At 42.8% G+C, this 20,932-nt stretch overlaps 1 protein-coding gene across 1 annotated transcript in view; it reads left to right on the top strand.

Annotated features, from left to right (window-relative positions):
- The window catches only part of LOC134225463 (GTPase-activating protein), a 135,800-nt gene that overhangs the window by 49,779 nt on the left and 65,089 nt on the right, over positions 1-20,932 (top strand). Inside the window, exon 3 of the mRNA XM_062705556.1 lies at positions 6,560-8,445. Coding sequence (XP_062561540.1) covers positions 6,560-8,445 — 1,886 coding nt within the window. The remainder of the gene's footprint in view (positions 1-6,559; positions 8,446-20,932) is intronic.

The following is a 20,932-nucleotide window of genomic DNA, read 5'->3' as shown; positions in this document are numbered from 1 at the left end:
TGCGATTGTTGTTCAACACGGACTTCTGCACTCAGCTGCATGTTTCGACCCCTTCCATAGGCCAATGTCAATTAGTCAACATCGCATCAACACTTGTTTCAAAAAGCCCAGCTGAGTACAAATGTTCGCGCATGGACCGACTAAGACCTTTGGCCACCTTTTTGAATAAACATTCCCTATAGTGGCCACGAGCACTGTTCCTACAAGGAATAGCTCTGACGGTGATCATAACAGCATTCTATTCGAATTGTACAGTAAGTACGGGTTTAAGGCTTGTACGCGACAAAATCTGGACACCTTCAAACACGTATAACTTTTGAAATAGAACATCAACGAGTGAAATATTTCGTAGATTGGTGAATGTATGTGTGTACTTTCTGAAAATATATTTCTTATAAGTGTTACAAGTTCGTAGTGAATAATGGCGTCGAAGAAATTGTAGGTTCGGAAAGAATTGTGTGTGCAGTCGCCATTGAAATTCGGGTCTCTCGATCCAGAAACTGACTTAAAACATTTTGTTTTCATGTGAACACTGCTCAAAGCGTTTTAAAATATGTCGATGCTTGTTTGACAATATTTAAAACATCAGAGAGTGGATCAAAAACGGATTTTATGAGCCACCAGAAGGATACGAGCTCGAAACAGATTCTACTGAGGACGTCAAATCATTCGGCACGTATTATTTCTTAGAAAATTCAAATGTCACCAAGTTTCGTGCATACATCGAAGCATCGATAAGGAATGAAGCCATTTGAAGTGAAAAACGTACCGAAATAAACCAACAGCAGTTTATTTTTATTCTTAAAGTTTTGTGTCCAGATTTTGTCGCGAACAAGCCTTAATTCAATTCACGGCAGCATTCGTTACCGTGTTTGCGAACTGAATACTTATTAAGTTATCAATGAACGACCACATGGGAAATGTCATAGTTCAAACGAGTGCTGCTCCCATATTTATCTTCCATCGCTCGATGTCAATCAAACTCGGTCCCATTTGTTAGGATAGGTCGAGTTCATCTGCTGTTCGAAGAAGGGCAAACTATCAAACAGCACCGTCTGTCAATTAGTGAGCAAACAGAACCAGCACAAAAAAGGGTTATCAAGGTCGGTCGGGTAGCCGTTTGTCATACCTCGAAGCTGCTGCTGAACTTACTTCATTACGCCAACAAACTCAGCCAGCCACTTCCTGCTTCGGAGCGCTACCAATGCAGTCATGTCCCGTTTGCGTCCTCCCGAGAATGCAGTCCCCGGATCGGATTACAGTCGGGGTACCCACGCAATGCAATGCAACCGCTTCGCATGTACTTGCGCGCTCACCCACCTTCTCAGCCAGATGGTTTAGCCACCACACGGCTCTCTGATGATGACGAAGACGATGCGGTGGTGGGAAAAACAAACTGCCATGGAAACTCACTGCACCGTAACCAACCATCGTGCGTCCGTCGCTCGATAGAGAGGAGAATATATGGCCAGCATTTGTGGTCTCGTTTCGTGGAAGCCATTAACGAGGCAACTTCCGTTTCAGCACACACACATAACAATCGGAGTGACACATCATGTGTCCGCCCCACCGTCCAAGCCGGTCCTTATGCAGAAACATTGCATTCCATCATGTTCCAGAATATTAATAGGTACAGTGCGGAGGCTCTAATAGAAAAACATATTGCTTCGAAGCGACTAGACTAAACATTTTATTTTTTATGTTATTGACTCTGTTAGTTCCTGTTCTGCTGTTATGCGATTTGCTCTGGACTTGCGCTTCCAGTGCACATGGCTCTGATTCACGCCGGCGTGTCTGACGGGCGCGATGAGTAATTCAATGAACGACTGGACTTTTCGGACACCTGTCTGACGCAATGAACGCAACTGTGCTTTTAGAGTAGTGCTCTCGTCATTTAACATTTTAATGCATGTTCAATATTGAATTATCGGTGTCGCTTATTTTATTATACATATCGGATAAAAAAAAATCGTAACATGGTGCGATGAAATTTCGTTGGCATTAATCCAGTATCGTAAATCATTCTTGACATCTCAAGGCACTCCCATAGAAAGCATTATTAAATTACATAAATGAAAGGGGTGATTCAAATATGACGTTCACTACTTTTTGAGATTTGTTGACCCCCGCTCTCCCCTCTGTCACACTTTTTGTATACCTAGCAAATGTACTGTAACAAAATCTTGACCCCTAAAATAGAAATTTTTCATTAAATTGCACCAAAATCCTACAATATTCTGTTTTAGTTTTATTTTATTTATAAAATTCAGATTATTTATTAATATCCTTGAACAAATCAAAATTATCACTGAATAATTGCAATTCTCTCCCGAATTACGAGCGTTGACAAAGGCAGTCTTGTTAGGCATCTGACTCACTGATGAACTGCGACGCCAATCTCAAACGAAGGCAAAGCTGATGAATTTTGTTATAGACAGAATGATGGTTTTCTTTCGTCTCATTTGATGTGGCAAATCCCAACCAATCTTCGCAAAAAAAAGCTAACAAAAAATAATTCAATTCAATTGACCTCTTCCTTTAAAACATTTATCACGTTTTATTGTATCAGTCGATTCTTTCACTTATTTAAGGTCAACTTTCCCAAAAAGCCATATTTGTTGAAGCCTCCAACTATTTTTAAACCCGGAAACAAAAACTTAAAAAGTGCAGCACGTGTAATCCGGCCTGAATAATTATCATAAGACGTAGTACTTAGTACTTTCCATTTAATTCCACCACGTTTTGTAATCTTTGCAGATGCGTATTTCGACCTCAACTGTGAGGTCGTCTTACTTGAGTTTAACATTTTATCTCTGAATAATTGGCTTCAAGTTGGTTTAAAATCGGGCGAATGTTGGAACAAACTTAAAACAGCACTTTTTGATTATTTGTTTTAAATTTTGGATTGGATTGGATTTGGATTGGATCGGATTTGAATTGGATTTGGATTTGGATTGGATTTGGATTGGATTGGATCTGATTGTATTCGATTGGATTTGGATTGGATTGGATTTGAATTGGATTTGGATTGGATTTGGATTTGGATTGGATTTGGATTGGTTCGGATTGGTTTGGATTGGTTTGGATTGGTTTGGATTGGTTTGGATTGGTTTGGATTGAATTTGGATTGGTTTGGATTGGTTTGGTTGGTTTGGATTGGTTTGGATTGGTTTGAATTGGTTTGGATTGGTTTGGATTGGTTGGATTGGTTTGGATTGGTTTGGATTGGTTGGATTGAATTTGGATTGGTTTGGATTGGTTTGGATTGGTTTGGTTGGTTTGGATTGGTTTGGTTGGTTTGGTTGGTTTGGATTGGTTTGGATTGGTTTGGATTGGTTTGGATTGGTTTGGATTGGTTTGGATTGGTTTGGATTGGTTTGGATTGGTTTGGATTGGTTTGGATTGGTTTGGATTGGTTTGGATTGGTTTGGATTGGTTTGGATTGGTTTGGTTGGTTTGGATTGGTTTGGATTGGTTTGGATTGGTTTGGTTGGTTTGGATTGGTTTGGATTGGTTTGGATTGGTTTGGATTGGTTTGGATTGGTTTGGATTGGTTTGGATTGGTTTGGATTGGTTTGGATTGGTTTGGATTGGATTTGGATTGGTTTGGTTGGTTTGGATTGGTTTGGATTGGTTTGGATTGGTTTGGATTGGTTTGGTTGGTTTGGATTGGTTTGGATTGGTTTGGATTGGTTTGGTTGGTTTGGATTGGTTTGGATTGGTTTGGATTGGTTTGGATTGGTTTGGATTGGATTTGGATTGGTTTGGTTGGTTTGGTTGGTTTGGATTGGTTTGGATTGGTTTGGTTGGTTTGGATTGGTTTGGATTGGTTTGGATTGGTTTGGATTGGTTTGGATTGGTTTGGATTGGTTTGGATTGGTTTGGATTGGTTTGGATTGGTTTGGATTGGTTTGGATTGGTTTGGTTGGTTTGGTTGGTTTGGATTGGTTTGGATTGGTTTGGATTGGTTTGGATTGGTTTGGATTGGTTTGGATTGGATTTGGATTGGTTTGGATTGGTTTGGATTGGTTTGGATTGGTTTGGATTGGTTGGTTTGGACTGGATTTGGATTGGTTTGGATTGGTTTGGACTGGTTTGGATTGGTTTGGATGGTTTGGACTGGATTGGTTTGGATTGGTTTGGATTGGTTTGGATTGGTTTGGATTGGTTGGATTGGTTTGGATTGGTTTGGATTGGTTTGGATTGGTTTGGATTGGTTTGGTTGGTTTGGATTGGTTTGGATTGGTTTGGATTGGTTGGATTGGTTTGGATTGGTTTGGATTGGTTTGGATTGGTTTGGATTGGTTTGGATTGGTTTGGATTGGTTTGGATTGGTTTGGATTGGTTTGGATTGGTTTGGATTGGTTTGGATTGGATTTGGATTGGATTTGGATTGGTTTGGATTGGTTTGGATTGGATTTGGATTGGATTTGGATTGGATTTGGATTGGATTTGGATATTAGGCCGAAATTATCGTTTAAGCCAGCGGTTCTCAACCTTTTTCTTGAGAGGTACCCCTTCGAACTTTTGCATGATTTGAGGTATCCCCTCTTGAAAGTAGGCTTTCAATCCTCTTGAAAACAAAGCCCTTTGCCACCGAGCCCTTTGAAGGAAAGCTCCTTTAAGTTTTTGAGTCCCTTTAGAGTAGGCTTCCGCGCCTCTTTATTAGAGGCTTCCGAGCCTCTTGAAGGCGGTTTTCGAGCCACATAAAAGGAAGCTTCCGTTGCATCTTGAAAGAACGTTTCTGAGCCTCTTGATAGTATGCTTCCAAGACTATTGAAAGAAGAATTCTGAGCTTCTTGAAGCGAGGCTTCCGAGCTTCTTGAAAGGAAGCTGCCGAACCACTTGAAGGTAGACTTCCGAGCCTCTTGAAAGCAGGTTTACGAGCCTCTTGAAAGAAGGCAACCTAACCACTTGAAAGGAGGCTTCCGAACCTCTTCAAATGAGGCTTCCGAGCCTCTCGAAAGGAGCCTTCTGATCAGAGCCTCTTGAAAGAAGGCTTTTGAGCCTCTTGCAAGAAGGCTTTTGAGCTTCTTGAAAGGAGGCTTCCGAGCTTCTTGAAAGAAGGCTTCCGAGTCTCTTGGAAGGAGGCTTCCGAGCCTCTTGAAAGGATCCTCCCAAGCCTCTTAGAAAGAGGCTTCGGGGCCTCTTGAAAAGAGACTTTCGAGCCTCTTGAAAGGCTCTTGAAGGAAGCATCCGAACCTCTTGAAAGGAGGATTCCGAACCACTTGAAAGGAAGCCTTCGAGCTGCTTGGAAGAAGGCTTCCGAGAGGCGTAAAAGTATGCTTCTAATCATCTTCAAACGAAGCAACCGAGTTTTAGTGAAAAAAAAAATCATTTTGTTCATTCGACGTTTTGTTCGTTTGATCTTTTGTTCCGCAGCCCTTCATACGTTGTGCTGGTTGTGAAAGGCAGGACTCAATTGGGATTTATTTGGAAAAAAGGGCCATTTTGCCGAAAGAGTCATTTGATCGAACGGGTCATTTGGCCGAAAATTTTGTTTTGCTTAATTAATCATATGACCAAAACCATTCGTTTGGCCGAATATGGTTTTCAAACTGGAATTACCATTTGACCGAAATGATCGTTTTGCAGTTGTCATTTTGCCGAACCTGTAATTTTGCCAAAAGAGTCATACGGTAAATGTTCTTTATCCGAGCACTAGTGAATGGGAAATGTGTTAAATGATAATAATAAGTAGAAAGTCAGATGGCTTACTTCTCTCTCCTGCATTCCTCATCATTTTTTTTTTCATTTTCCACTGCGAAACGTGATAATCGAGAAATGAGAAGTGAGAAATGAAAACTGAGAAATAAGGAGTGACAAGTAAGACGTCCCACTTCTCGCCTCTTACTTCTCATTACCCACTTCTCACTGAAAAAATGAGGGTTTTCGGCCAAACATCATTGTCGGCTAAACGACAAATAACCTTTTCGGTCAAATGACTCTTTCGGACAAATGGCCCCTTTCTGTCAAACGGCATTTTTGAACAAATGAAATATTCGACAAAACGACAGTCTAATGATTTATTTGGCATATTTGGCCAAAAAAATGGCTATCGGCCGCTTGACTTTTCACTTCTCCGAACTTTTTTCTTCTGAAAAGAATAATTATAAAAGAGCTGCAGCACTATAGTCCATTATATTGGAAACATTAAAAATCTGCAATGTTTTCTACGATTAATGAGGTTAGATGATCACAATGACACTTGAGAAATAAAGTTTCTGAGACCTCCATTTCTTTGATCACTTGTCTACTACCCTAGAAAAAAAAACACATTTTCTCTAACTGTTCCGAATCAAACCCAACAAATTTCGGCATGGTCTGGCAAAGTAGCTACAAATAGCCACGCATCTTACCATGCACTATGGATGCCCCATTTGAACAACTATTCTATCCTTTTCTGATTCAACCAGCTGCGTTATGATCGAATTGTTGAAAGCTGATATTCTGCCATAGGTTTCTGAACTTCCTCTATCCCACTTAGGAATGAACTAGATTCGCCATCTGATAATCCCAAGCTCTAATCACTTCCCCTTAATCTCCGTCTCCTCCACAGGTGAAGCGAAAAACCTCATCGGTCGCAATGGCAACAACTGCGGCGCCTCCTCATCGGGCTCGAAGGAAAACCGGGACGTGTACTGCACGATCGCCCTGGACCAGGAGGAGATCTGTCGGACGCCGACGATCGAGCGGACGCTCAGTCCGTTCTTCGGCGAGGAGTACCAGTTCGAGATCCCGCGCAATTTCCGGTACCTGGCGGTGTACGTGTGGGACCGGGACCGGCACCTGAAGCAGGATAAACCGTACGGCAAGATTGCGATCAAGCGCGAGGATCTGCACCAGTACAACCACAAGGATCATTGGTTCCCGCTGAGGCCCGTCGATGAGGACTCGGAAGTGCAGGGCATGGCTCACCTGGAGATTACCGTCGATGACGGGGTCGGCAATCTCAAGCAAAATAACGAGTTCGACGAGTGCAGTCATCATCATTTCCAGTCCAGCAACAACAGCACTTCCTCGTTCGGCAGCGTGATCAGTGATACGAAAGAGAATTCCACCTCCTCCCACCTTAACCATCAGCACCATCCCCACCTTCACCACAGTCATCATCATCAGCATCATCACATGGTGAACAATTCTGTGAATAGTACAAATTTAAAGTTAAGTTATCCATCCAAAAGTGTTGGTGGAGGCCACGGGACGCTAAAAACAATCTTCGGTGGCAGCAGCGACTTCGGCAACAACGTGCAGCAGCAACCATTCCGGAACATCCTCGACACTAGCAGCAGCTCCAGCCGAAGTTCCCGCATTTCCATTAAGCTGACCGAGTGCATAAACTTGGCGCGCAAAAATGGCCTCTGTGATCCGTTCGCAATAATAACTGCTCACTATTCGAATAAGAAGAAAATTACCCATCGTACTAAGGTGAGAAAGAAGACGGTCAATCCCGAGTTCGGCGAAGTGGTTGGTTTTGATTTGTGCGTGGACGTGTATGGAAGTGACTCGAGGAGTGATAGTAACAATACCTACACGGTGGCACCCCTGGGGGGTGCGGATCTGTGCGAGGTCGTGATAGTTGTAATGCATAAGGGGGGCATGGGTGATGATGTGTTTCTCGGTGAAATCAAACTTCCTGTTCGTGGGAAGCAGCAGCTGAACGCGGTGCAACAAAGTGCGTGGTACTATTTACAACCCCGGACAAGCCATTCACGGCCTACGCGAACCTGTGCTACTCCTCCCGGAACCCGGCTCTCTTGTGATAACTCGCTTGGATCGCTTCGGCTCAAGCTCAACTATACCGCCGACCACGTGTTCCCTCTAGCAACCTACGATCAACTCCTGAACATCCTAATCCAATCCATCGATCAAAGGCCCATAACCGCCAGTGCCGTCCACATCCTCGGTGAAATCACTCAGAACAAAACCGAAGTCGCTCAGCCGTTGGTACGACTGTTTACCCACACCAACGTGATCGCCCCCATGATCAAAGCCCTCGCAGATCATGAAATCTCCAAACTCACCGACCCGACCACCATTTTCCGCGGCAACACGCTGGTCTCGAAAATGATGGACGAAGCGATGCGACTGTCCGGGCTGCACTATCTGCACAACACCCTGCGGCCGATAGTGGAGGAGATTTTCGCCGACAAAAAGCCGTGCGAGATCGATCCGGCGCGGGTCAAGGATAAAAACGTGATCGATACCAACCTGGTGAACCTGCAGGAGTACGTGGAGAAAGTGTTCGAAGCGATCACCAAAAGTGCGGTCAAGTGTCCCGCCGTGCTGTGCCAAATCTTTCACGATCTGAGGGAATGCGCGGCCAAGTATTTTCCGCAGAACAAAGAAGTCCGGTACTCGGTCGTGTCCGGGTTCATTTTCCTGCGGTTTTTCGCACCGGCCATCCTTGGACCGAAGCTGTTCGATCTGACAACCGAACCAGTGGTAAGTGACCTTGCTTGATTTGTATTCATTTTTTTTCTTTTATCCATCAAGGACTGATTTGCCGGTGCAATATACTTTGTTATCTCTCTGTTGGGTTGGGTACGATCAAACATTTTTGATAAAGAGTGCCGAACTGAATTGGAAGGTGTCTATTTTGGAGCGTAATGATAAGCAATCGACAAAGGCTTTTTCCGGCTCAAAATAGATTTGGCAAGTTTTATCTTATCGCAGTGCACCGTCACGTTTCCTGAGTATATTATTAGATTGTGGTACATTGAATGGATAAAAAATGTGTTGTTAAAAACCTTTTCTAATCAAATAAAATAATATGTACGTATAGTGGGAAGTGAGATAAAATTTGCTGAATGAAATCACGTTTGACTCATTTGTCGTTAGTAGCTAAATCAAAAGATAGACTCAAACAGTTTCCTTAGCGACACCAGCTCCGTGCTTTACCTGATACTAGGCACAATTAGTCATTTTTTGCCCCTTCCGTTTTCCATGCCGTCTCAATTGAAAGATTCTGTTCTGTCAATTGAGATATTTGAATGCCAATAACATTTTACAACACTGGTCCCATATATTACGAAATAAACGACGCGATATTTGAGCGGTTATCATGGGGTCTGCTTTGAACATTTCGGCTGATATGCGATCGATCCCTGGGGCTGTGCTTGATTTCACGCTGGATGGCTGTTTAAATCTCTAGCAGTGATGGAACTTTGGTATTGATGCGTTTTATACGTTGGATCCTATGCAGATCATGCCGAGATGGTGGTGGCCTGGCTGGTACATGAAAAATTTGTTTGAAGTACTTGAAGTACTTGGGTCGGTCAATAGCTGCCCATTCGAGTATTTCACAGGCATTGTTGCATTCGTCTTCGCCCCGCTTAAGCGTCGTGAAATATCGTAGAGGAGGCCAACGTCTTCGTCATCCAGAGTCCGCCCAAGCTCACTTGTCCCGTTGATATGAGCATTTCACTTCCTTCTCCAGAGCCGAGTATCGTTGAAGGGCTAAGACTTTGGCTCCTCTGGTTTTTGTTCGCTCTATCCTGGCTTTGGCTCCTCTTCGCGCTCCTCTATCCTCCTACAAGTCTCATCGGTGATCCATTGTTTTCTCTGGGTGCTTTGCCCAGATTATTCTCGCTGGTTGCTATGAGAGCGTTTTTGATTTGGTCTTCCACGCTGCCGGAAGGTGGAAAGTCTCCAGTTTTTCAACGAAGCACCGTACACTGAGAAAAATCAATTTCAAAAATACGAGACTAGCCAGCCTTGGGCTGAAAGTCTCCCTAATAAAGATATAAAAAATTCAAAAGTGGAAAAAAAATGATAACTTTCTTTACGAGGACAGAGAAGATTCGCTTATTCGAAAGGGAATTTTCCAAGGAATTCAGTGAGTGCAGATTTTCCAAAGAATACAAGGACGTTGAACACTTCTGCATGAAGTTGTTCAGCTCATTTTGCCTCAATGTCTCATATATCACTAGTTTTCATATTTTTTATCATTTTATCTTTAAAACATTGTTCCAAAATTATGTTTATCTCTTCACTGTGGATCCACAGAAAGGCACTAAATATATTTTGCTGTAAAACGGGAAATTTAGTAAATTTTGGGGTCAAATAAGCATCAAGTGCATTTTATGTGAATTTTTCATGTATTCTGTAGGAATTAATAATATTAACAGATAATTGTTGATATTATTGTCCTAAAATGTTGAACATATATTGTTAAATGTTTGCAGAAATCGCTCCCAATAGATAACGAACAACGATAAATGAAAGGTAAAAACTGTTCTGAATCATAACAAGCCATGATAAAAAATTTAACAAACTTGTATACAAGTGTGAAAAAACAGAATCGGATAGGCAGCTCTCACCGAGAAGTGATGATTCTCGCTTTGTTCTCGCTCACTTTTTGGTTGGGCCGCACAGCTATTTAAAACAAGTTAAAATGCATCATCAGAATCAGTGCTCCCCGCATTTGGAGCTTCTTGAAAGAAGTTTACCATGAGGTATAGTCTCCCGAATCAGTTCTTTATCATGACAGCTTGCGAAAACCAGCCCGGTGGCATCGCTATCTCACACAATAGGTTTGTTTTGCAGCCAACATTGCGCGACCGTATCCCACTGACAGTTCTGTATCCTAATGAGAATCAAATGTGATGTTTGTAGACAAAACACATACTATCATGAATTTTACACTGAGATGTTGGCTGCAAAAACATGGCGTCGTGCCACCCACCTGGCGAAAACAGTCTCTCACGGTATTCTACATATTGTATAGACCAGTGCATGATGACGTAGGTTGACAGTTTACAGAGCTTTTTCACCGGGACTTAGCCTCTGGCGAAGCTTCCGATAAAAATGTTTCGTCATTTTATTCGCATGTAGATGTCCTTTGCGATTGATTTCATGCTGAATGCAAAGAATATCATTGAAATATTCGGATCGCAGCAATTTTAAACTAAAAATATGAATTTTAATTTTATCCTCATCGATTTTTCTTCTAACACCTTGTAAACAAGCTCTGTGAACTGTCAAATAAGTGAGGTTAGATCAAGATCTTGCATTGGTCTATACATTGATGTTAACGAAAGATTTTTTCATTCTATTTTGGATTCAACCCCTCGAGCGATCACTCCGATCATCATTGTCCTAAGTCGACGATTCTATGCACCGCCGCCGCCACCATTATTGACCGGCTCACCGCTAGAATTTTTTGACCACGCCGCCGGTGAATTTAAGGCGCACCGTTGCAATAAATTGGTTTTGGGGGTTCATATTCCTCCCTTAATTTGTTGAAAGAAAAATTGCGTTCAACCCCCAATATATTTGAAAAATTTCGATTGCACCGCTGAAAATAACATAAGTGTACAATCTCTTTTTACATCACGTATTGGGAGGGCAAAAAACGAATATGACTTAAATAGTTTTTTTTTGTTTTTTGATGCTAAAGGACTCAAATTGCATGAAACTTTGAGAATTATTTTTTTTGAAAAAAATTGACTGTTTTGGTATGTACTTCGAAAACAATTCTTATGGCGAAAAAAATGTGGCCCCGGCCCCCACAAATCTCATGTACCAAAACCAACCTTTTTTGTACATTTTGGGGCCCCCACAAGCTGTCGGCCCCGGGGCCCCCGTCCGGCTAAATCCGGTCCTGTATGCCCCCATGCAAAATTTTTCAAAAAAATTATTTCCCCCTTGTGAGAAAAAAAAATAAAGGTTTGATTCATTTAGATCAATTTTGCATGGGGTCATATTTTGGGGTAATGAAACTTGTGAGCAATGTCGTTTTTGAAATTCGAAAATGTCATTTTCACTGGCACCCTAATGTCTATACTCCAGAGAATTCTTATATGAATTAAAAGCAATAAGTGCTGAAGGAATGTAAATTTGTTTTTCTATGTCGGAAGGGACGAGTCTTTTCAGATTGCGTTGCGTTGCGTGGTAACGGAGTATTTCGTAGATTGCATACTGATAGCTGTCATGTATATTCTTTAACTTTCTTACCCCAATTGCTTATGGATTACTATTTGGGATATAATAGCAACCCAATTGGAGGTCCAAAATGATAAAGCATGAAAGCTATCATTGCCGGCCACGCCCATCTTCTCCGTTACTAGGGAAAGGAAGGAAATGATGATATGACATCTACTTAACGAGAGGCCAGCGACTCACCGACGCCTTCATAGATGTAAAGGAGTTGGATGGTTGGTAGGGAATATAGTTTGGGAATATCATCATAAGCAAATGATATAAGTTTGTACAGACGTTGGGAGTGACAACGCTAAGAAAGTTACGTCACTCCGATCTCCATAGTGTTGCTTCTTCTTGGGGTGGGACAAGGTATTAGACTTGCCCTGGCTAATTAGCCTAGGTTTAAGCGCCAATACTCGCTCTCTGAAACGAGAAAGAAAAAAAATAATTGCCCCACCCACCTCCCAATACATGTCAATAGTCACTTCCCTTATTGGTTACAGAAGAAACTTCGGCAAAGATAAAAATCATAATTTTTGTCAACAAAAAATACAGATGCGAATTTTAACATGATTTTTGACCTGTACCACCAACAGGCGGTAGCGATAATCTTTTCCTAATGGATATGCATGAGTACTCTACGAGATGGGCAAACACATGCTTCCCATAAACAAAATTGCCAAATAATGTAGAAATTGTCTTATATGTAACTTGTAGCTGCTATAAAAAAAACCCTAATTTTAGTAACAATCTGATTGCTATGAAAAAGTATCTCATTCTTTAGGTTCGTACATTTAAGGAGGAAAGAAAATTGGCAAACAGCCACTGAGTGTATTAGGGCTATCGCTGAGAGTTGCACTAATACTTTTGCAGAGGATAAAAGAGACAAACGACATACAATCGGTGGTGATTAGATCGGAAAGCTCTTTCCTTCGTTAAAAATTTCTTGCATCTTAAAGACTATAGAATTGATTTGTTTAATCGCTGACAAGAACTAAGCCAAAATTAGCATGGGCCTTGCCCCCAGAACGTAGATAAAGTTTCAGATATGATATAACACATAAGTGTAAGAACAATATGAATCAGATAGATCTCACCAAATTAGAACCGTAGAATCGATGTTACTCCTTGGCGCATTCAAAGAAGCCACCTGATTTGAAACAGGTTTGTATGGAAACATTATGGCACACAAAAAAGGATTTCATTTCACTCTCGGCCGGATGATTGTTCGATACTAGCATCGTTTCTTTCACCAGAAAACGATTCCGATTGTGTCATAAACCTCACCGACCGTACAAAAAAATTAGAGGTACACAGCAAACAGCACTTGGTTTTCAAATAATCAAGAATTAGCCATTAATTCGAACAAGACCTGCTCTGCGTCATCAATATGACCAGAATCACATCACTTCATTTCACATCACTAAATGGTGGCTTAGCACCAGCCAAATTCACGAAGTTTTCAGCCGAAACGGATAGAAAAAAAAACTGTCATGATGATTGATGAAACACACTACCGTCCGCGCGCAAAGCTTACTTCGATCTCCGGAAGGGACGAGTCTTTTCAGATTATTCATAAAAATTAGAGAACAATCCGTTGTGTTTATCATTTTACTTGCACGAAAGAAGATTAAAAAACGAAAAGATTCCGGATCATAATTCGCCATCAGATGGTGCGATACGGTGATCAGCATAGCATTTCTTTCAGTGACAAAACCACACAAAAGAGCGAACTTCTATTTACTTACATAACTGGTACCAAACCAAGATTCCTCCTGGTACCATTTCTAGGAAAACCCTTCCTTTATTTTCCTGGAAATCTGGAAAATTCATTTCTGGGATTCTGGGAACTCCACTACCAGCGATTCTTTCTTCGAAGATTCTGGAGTTGTCTCACTCGAAGAATTTTGAGCAATTGGGAATTCCTTAAAAAAAAAATATCCACAAGGCCACATGGAAATCACCTAACCAAGAAACGGAAAACCAAATCGACCACGTTCTAATCGACGGTAAATTCTTCTCCGACATCACGAACGTCCGCACTTACCGCAGTGCGAATATTGAATCCGACCACTACCTCGTTGCAGTATGTCTGCGCTCAAAACTCTCGACGGTGTACAACACGCGTCGAAGTCGGACGCCGCGGCTTAACATTGGGCGGCTACAAGATGGTAGACTAGCCCAAGAATACGCGCAGTAGCTGGAAGTGGCACTTCCAACGGAAGAGCAGCTAGGCGCAGCGTCTCTTGAAGATGGCTGGAGAGATATTCGATCCGCCATTGGTAGCACCGCAACCGCTGCACTTGGCACGGTGCCCCCGGATCAGAGAAACGACTGGTATGACGGCGAATGTAAGCAGTTAGTGGAAGAGAAGAATGCAGCATGGGCGAGATTGCTGCAACACCGCACGAGGGCGAACGAGGCACGATATAAACAGGCGCGGAACAGACAAAACTCGATTTTCCGGAGGAAAAAGCGCCTGCAGGAAGATCGAGACCGTGAAGAAACGGAGCAACTGTACCGCGCTAATAACACACGAAAGTTCTATGAGAAGTTAAACCGTTCACGTAAGGGCCACGTGCCACAGCCTGATATGTGTAAGGACATAAACGGGAACCTTCTTACGAACGAGCGTGAGGTGATCCAAAGGTGGCGGCAGCACTACGAAGAACACCTGAATGGCGATGTGGCAGACGAAGATGGCGGTATGGTGATGGACCTGGGAGAACGCGCGCAGGACATAATTCTACCGGCTCCGGATTGGCCGGCTGAAGAACAACAAAGCCCCTGGGGTTGACCAACTACCAGGAGAGCTTTTTAAACACGGTGGTGAGGCACTGGCTAGAGCGCTGCACTGGGTCATTACCAAGATTTGGGAGGAGGAAGTTTTGCCGCAGGAGTGGATGGAAGGTGTCGTGTGTCCCATCTACAAAAAGGGCGATAAGCTGGATTGTAGCAACTACCGCGCAATCACATTGCTGAACGCCGCCTACAAGGTACTCTCACAAATTTTATGCCGTCGACTAGCACCAACTGCAAGGGAGTTCGTGGGGCAGTACCAGGCGGGTTTTATGGGCGAACGCTCCACCACGGACCAGGTGTTCGCCATTCGCCAAGTACTGCAGAAATGCCGCGAATACAACGTGCCCACACATCATCTATTCATCGACTTCAAAGCCGCATATGATACAATCGATCGGGACCAGCTATGGCAGCTAATGCACGAACACGGTTTTCCGGATAAACTGACACGGTTGATCAAAGCGACGATGGATCGGGTGATGTGCGTAGTTCGAGTTTCAGGGCATTCTCGAGTCCCTTCGAAACCCGCAGAGGGTTACGGCAAGGTGATGGTCTTTCGTGTTTGCTATTCAACATCGCTTTGGAAGGGGTAATACGAAGAGCAGGGATTAACACGAGTGGTACAATTTTCAATAAGTCCGTCCGTGGTTTCGCCGACGACATAGATATTATGGCACGTAACTTTGAGAAGATGGAGGAAGCCTACATCAGACTGAAGAGGGAAGCTAAGCGGATCGGACTAGTCATCAACACGTCGAAGACGAAGTACATGATAGGAAGAGGTTCAAGAGAAGACAATGTGAGCCACCCACCGCGAGTTTGCATCGGTGGTGACGAAATCGAGGTGGTAGAAGAATTTGTGTACTTGGGCTCACTGGTGACTGCCGAAAATGACACCAGCAGAGAAATTCGGAGACGCATAGTGGCTGGAAATCGTACGTACTTTGGACTCCGCAAGACGCTCCGATCGAATAGAGTTCGCCGCCGTACCAAACTGACAATCTACAAAACGCTCATTAGACCGGTAGTCCTCTACGGACACGAGACCTGGACGATGCTCGTGGAGGACCAACGCGCACTGGAGTTTTCGAAAGGAAAGTGCTGCGTACCATCTATGGTGGGGGTGCAGATGGCCGGACGGTACGTGGAGGAGGCAGAATGAACCACGAATTGCATCAGCTGTTGGGAGAACCATCCATCGTTCACACCGCGAAAATCGGACGACTGCGATGGGCCGGGCACGTAGCCAGAATGTCGGACAGTAACCCGGTGAAAATGGTTCTCGACAACGATCCGACGGGCACAAGAAGGCGAGGTGCGCAGCGGGCAAGGTGGATCGATCAGGTGGAAGATGACTTGCGGACCCCCCGTAGACTGCGTGGTTGGCGACGTGTAGCCATGGACCGAGCCGAATGGAGAAGACTCTTATATACCGCACAGGCCACTTCGGCCTTAGTCTGATTAAATAAAAAATAATAATAAAAAAAAAAGAATTGGAGTCTACCCGTGCAAGGTTCTTTCAATTTATTACCAGACTAAGGCCGAAGTGGCCTGTGTAATACATAAAAGTCTTCTCCATTCAGCTCGGTCCATAGCTGCACTTCGCCAACCACGCAGTCTGCGGAGGGTCCGCCAATCGTCCTCCACCTGATCGAGCCACTTTGCTCACTGTGCACCTCGCCTTCTTGTTCCCGTCGGATCGTTGTCGAGAACCATTTTCACCAGATTACTGTCCAACATTCTGGCTACGTGCCCGGCCCACCGCAGTCTTCAGATTTTCGCGGTGTGAACGATGGATGGTTCTTCCGACATCTGATGCAACTTGTGGTTCATTCGTCTCCTCCACGTACCGTCCTCCATCTGCACCCCACCATAGATGGTACACAGCACTTTCCTTTCGAAAACTCCCAGTGCGCGGTGGTACTTCACGAGCATCGTCCAGGTCTCGTGTCCATAGAGAACAACCGGTCTAATGAGCGTTTTGTAGCAAGTCAGTTTGGTATAACGGCGAACTTTATTCGAACATCCTGCCATGATGCGTCTCCGAATTTCTCTGCTGGTATCGTTATCGGCGGTCACCAGTGAGCCCAAGTACACGAAATCTTCAACCACCTTGATTTCTTCACCACCGATAGAAACTCGTGGTGGGTGGCTTACATTGACCTCTCTTGAGCCTCTTCCTATCATGTACTTCGTCTTCGACGTGTTGATGACTAGTCCAATCCGTTTAGCTTCGCTTTTCAATCTGATGTAGGCTTCCTCCATCCTCTCAAAGTTACGTGCCATGATATCAATGTCGTCGGCGAAACCAAATAACTCGAAAATCGTACCACCCGTGTAAATCCCTGCCCTTCGTATTACCCCCTCCAGAGCGATGTTGAATAACAGACATGAAAGACCATCACCTCTGCGCGTAACCCTCTGCGCGTTTCGAAGGGACTTGGGAATGCCCCTGATCCATCGTCGCCTTGATCAACCGTATCAGTTTATCCGGAAAGCCGTGTTCGTGCATTAGCTGCCATAGCTGGTTTCGATCGATAGTGGGCACATTGTATTCGCGGCATTTCTGCAGTACTTGGCGAATGGTGAACACCTGGTCCGTGGTGTAGCGTTCGCCCATAAAACCCGCCTGGTACTGCCCTACGAGCTCTCTTGCAATTGGTGCTAGTCGACGACATAAAATTTGGGAGAGTACCTTGTAGGCGGCGTTCAGCAATGTGATTGCGCGGTAGTTGCTACAATCTAGCTTATCGCCCTTTTTGTAGATGGGACACACGACCCCTTCCATCCACTCCTGCGGTAAAACTTCCTATTCCCAAATCTTGGTAATGACCCAGTGCAGCGCTCTAGCCAGTGCCAGCCAGTAAATAGCTCACCTGGTAGTTGGTCATTCTCAGGGGCTTTGTTGTTTTACAGCCGGCCAATCTCCAAACAAGCGTTTGGATGCAGTTAGTTATTGGAAAGGCGCATTGGGAAAAGAAAATTGGTTCTTCTCAGCACCAGCATATTTTGGAAAGAGAGAGTTAATTGCGAAATGGACTCTTATCAGGGCCACCTATCTTTGATGAGGAAGAAAGAGCTTATACTGAGATTTTTGGAAGAGTGAAGTATCAATGTTGATAAAGAGACACAAACTATGTTGACAAATACCATCCATTTCGTATAGCTACGTCACTTTTGCGTACAACCCGATTGGGCTGCACCTTCGAGTTTTTCTGTTAAACGGCATTTTCGGCCAAATGATCTATTCGGTCAAATGACTTTTTCGGCCAAACGACCATTTCGGCCAAATGACATTTTCAGTCAAATGAACTGTTAAACAAATAACTTTTTTAATCAAATCACCTGCTTGGTTGAATTCCCTTTCGACTGTTTGTCGTATTCGGCCAAATGCCATTTCGGTCAAGTTATTTTTCGACCTAATACCGTTTCGGACAAATGTTCAATTTAGCCTAATGGAATTTGGTTAGATGACATTCGGCCTAACGCGTTGTTTAACCAAGTGCCATTCGAAATAATTGACTTTCGACTAAGCTACATGTAGGGCCATTTGACCGGAAGCCACAAAGCCGAAAGGTGGTCGGCCGAATATGTTATTTGGCCGAATAAACCATTAGACTAAACATATCTATGGTTGCTATTTGACCAAAATCAGAGAAATTGCACAAAGAATCAACTGAATGATCGATTGGGATAGTTCAAGCATTCTCAATGTGAAAGTTTCAGTTACTCAAATATTTAAATCAATAAGGGTGCCGCCCTAGTAACATTTTGGTTTTATGATGGTTTTATAACACTCTTTCAGAGTAAATTATGGTCTTCAAGAGCATTATAAAACCTAGAATGTTACATGGGCGGCCACGTCCTTGCAGTCAGTTAAGAATATAGAAGGAATATTAGTAGGTGGTTTTTGCTATTTGAATACCGTGTTTACCTCTGCGTCTCCACAAAAGCCACAGGAAGAATTATCAGTTAGTCGATAGGCATCGTTGCCGATACGACCGTGCCATTCTTTTTACACAATAATTTTAACTAACTATAGTTCGGCCGTACAAAGCAAAGCAAACTAACTACCTGCACACCGAGCAGGAACACTATCAAATGCGTATCAATTGATTTACTTTTCGACCGCACAAAAAACAACCATATACCAGATCGTTTGACGGGTCTGTGAACCGAGCATGAACACTATACTCACCATGCATGCCAGGTGGCATATGCAAACTGTTCAGGATCGACGACCGAAATGACGTGCAGCACTCTGTATTTTCCTTGTCATAAGGCAGAGTTTGTACCATCCCATTTAATTCCGCCACTTGATTGTACCTTGACAGATACGTATTTCGACCTCAATGGTACCTCAATGTCTCGTATGAGCTTACTGTTGAAGCTCAAAATAATTTTCTTAACACTCTGTATTTACTGTTTCGATGTCTACTGAAAACTAGGGAAGATCGTACTTGTCTCGACCTGAGCAATACTAGCGCATGATCTACTGAATATCATATAGAATTTTATTTCTTCTGCTCGCGACAAATAACAAACGCACTGTACGGCTGCTCTTCGGCCGACTGCCATTTGGCCGGGAAAGTCGTTTGACTGAAAATGCTATTTAGCCGAAATAGTCGATTGGCAGAAAGGCCTTTGGAAGAAAATGTTATATGACCAAACGAAAGGGTTAAACGTTCAGTAATCAACATTTGTCCGTTGGATCAAATTAAATTTTCGGCCAAATGGTCCTTTCTGTCAAACAACCATTTCGACCAAACGACATTTCCGGTCTTATATCCTATTCGGCCAAACGACTATTTCATCCCAACAACGTGTTACGAAAGAGTGCTTTTTCGGGCAAATTTCCAAATGAATTTTTTTAGCCAAACTGTATTCGGCCAAATGGTTTTCCACCAAATGATTTTCAGCCAAACGACCCTTTCTCTTCCGCATAACTCGAAAACGGCTGGATAGATTTTCTTCATTTCTTCAGCAGATATGTTCGTTATCGTCTCCGACGGGTTCATATGATATTTCCTCATGCAAAAATCATATGTAGGTATGGAAATTTCGCAAGGGTGCATTTTCGCCTACTATGCAGGACAACGTCTGCTGGGTCAACTAGTTTTTAATAATCTTCCATTGAATTTCCGAAGAATTTCTTATAGACAATACAAAGAATTTTCTGAAGAAATTCCTTCAAAACTCCGACTTTTTTTCGTTGAACCACCGAACAGCTTATCGTGAAAATTGAAAAAAAAACAGTCACGTTGAAGTTTTGAACAATTTTAGTAAAAATTCACCTTGAACATTCGAATTGTTTTCTATAACAGTTAAAAAAATCTTGTGCGAATTCCAGTTTGCCGTTGAAAACCATTTTTTTGTTGTTTTGTTGAACAATCTCCCTCGGAAAATCTGAAGCTTTTTTGAGTAAATTTCAAAGAGTACTCAACAGAAACTTTCCGTGGATTTTCCAAACATTTTCCTGCAGAAACTTGGAACAATTCTTCGTGAAAATTCTGAAGAATTTTTAATGTAAATTCTAAAGAATTTCCCACAGCAAAACCAAACATTTTTTTTGAAAATTCCAAAAAAATATCAAGTATTCTCAAGAGCAGTTGCCATGGAAAATCCAGAAATAATGTTCAAATGAATATTTTGGAGAAGCTCAGAAAATTTTCAGCAGCAGTTCATCAATTTTTTTCGACGAAATTCAAAAGATTCTCCAGTTGAAGTTTCGAGAATGTCCTCAAAAATGCAGAAAAAATCGAACGTAACGAACGTAAGAAAATCTCCACGCCGATTCACGCCGCCGACCAAAATTGTAACAAACGCCACCGCCGCCGATTTTTGGATCGGTGTACACCTCGTGGACTGTACGTGATTAAAAACAGATATTTGATTAAATAACGGACTAAACCACCTAGCGGCAATGATGCCTTTCTAGGTCAAAAAGCACCTTAGGGGAATAGATCGCATTTTTTCTATCATTTTGTATGTCTTTACAATAATCAATATGCATTGCCACTATTCTTGGATTTTTTTTTTGTTTTTCAATTTTGAATTTTTTTTTCGAAGTAGGAAAAAACAATGATTTTTCAATAACTTCGAAATGCAATGTCCGATCGGGCTAATTTTCAATAGCAAACAAAGGGACCGCATTCCCCGTCAAATGCTAAGTTCTAAAAAGTATGTCTACAAAATTTGTACATAT

The sequence above is a fragment of the Armigeres subalbatus genome, chromosome 3 (assembly GCF_024139115.2).
Source record: "Armigeres subalbatus isolate Guangzhou_Male chromosome 3, GZ_Asu_2, whole genome shotgun sequence".
NCBI lineage: Eukaryota > Metazoa > Arthropoda > Insecta > Diptera > Culicidae > Armigeres > Armigeres subalbatus.
The sequence above is the reverse complement of the archived record's forward strand: the minus strand, read 5'-3'. Positions and strand labels throughout refer to the sequence as shown.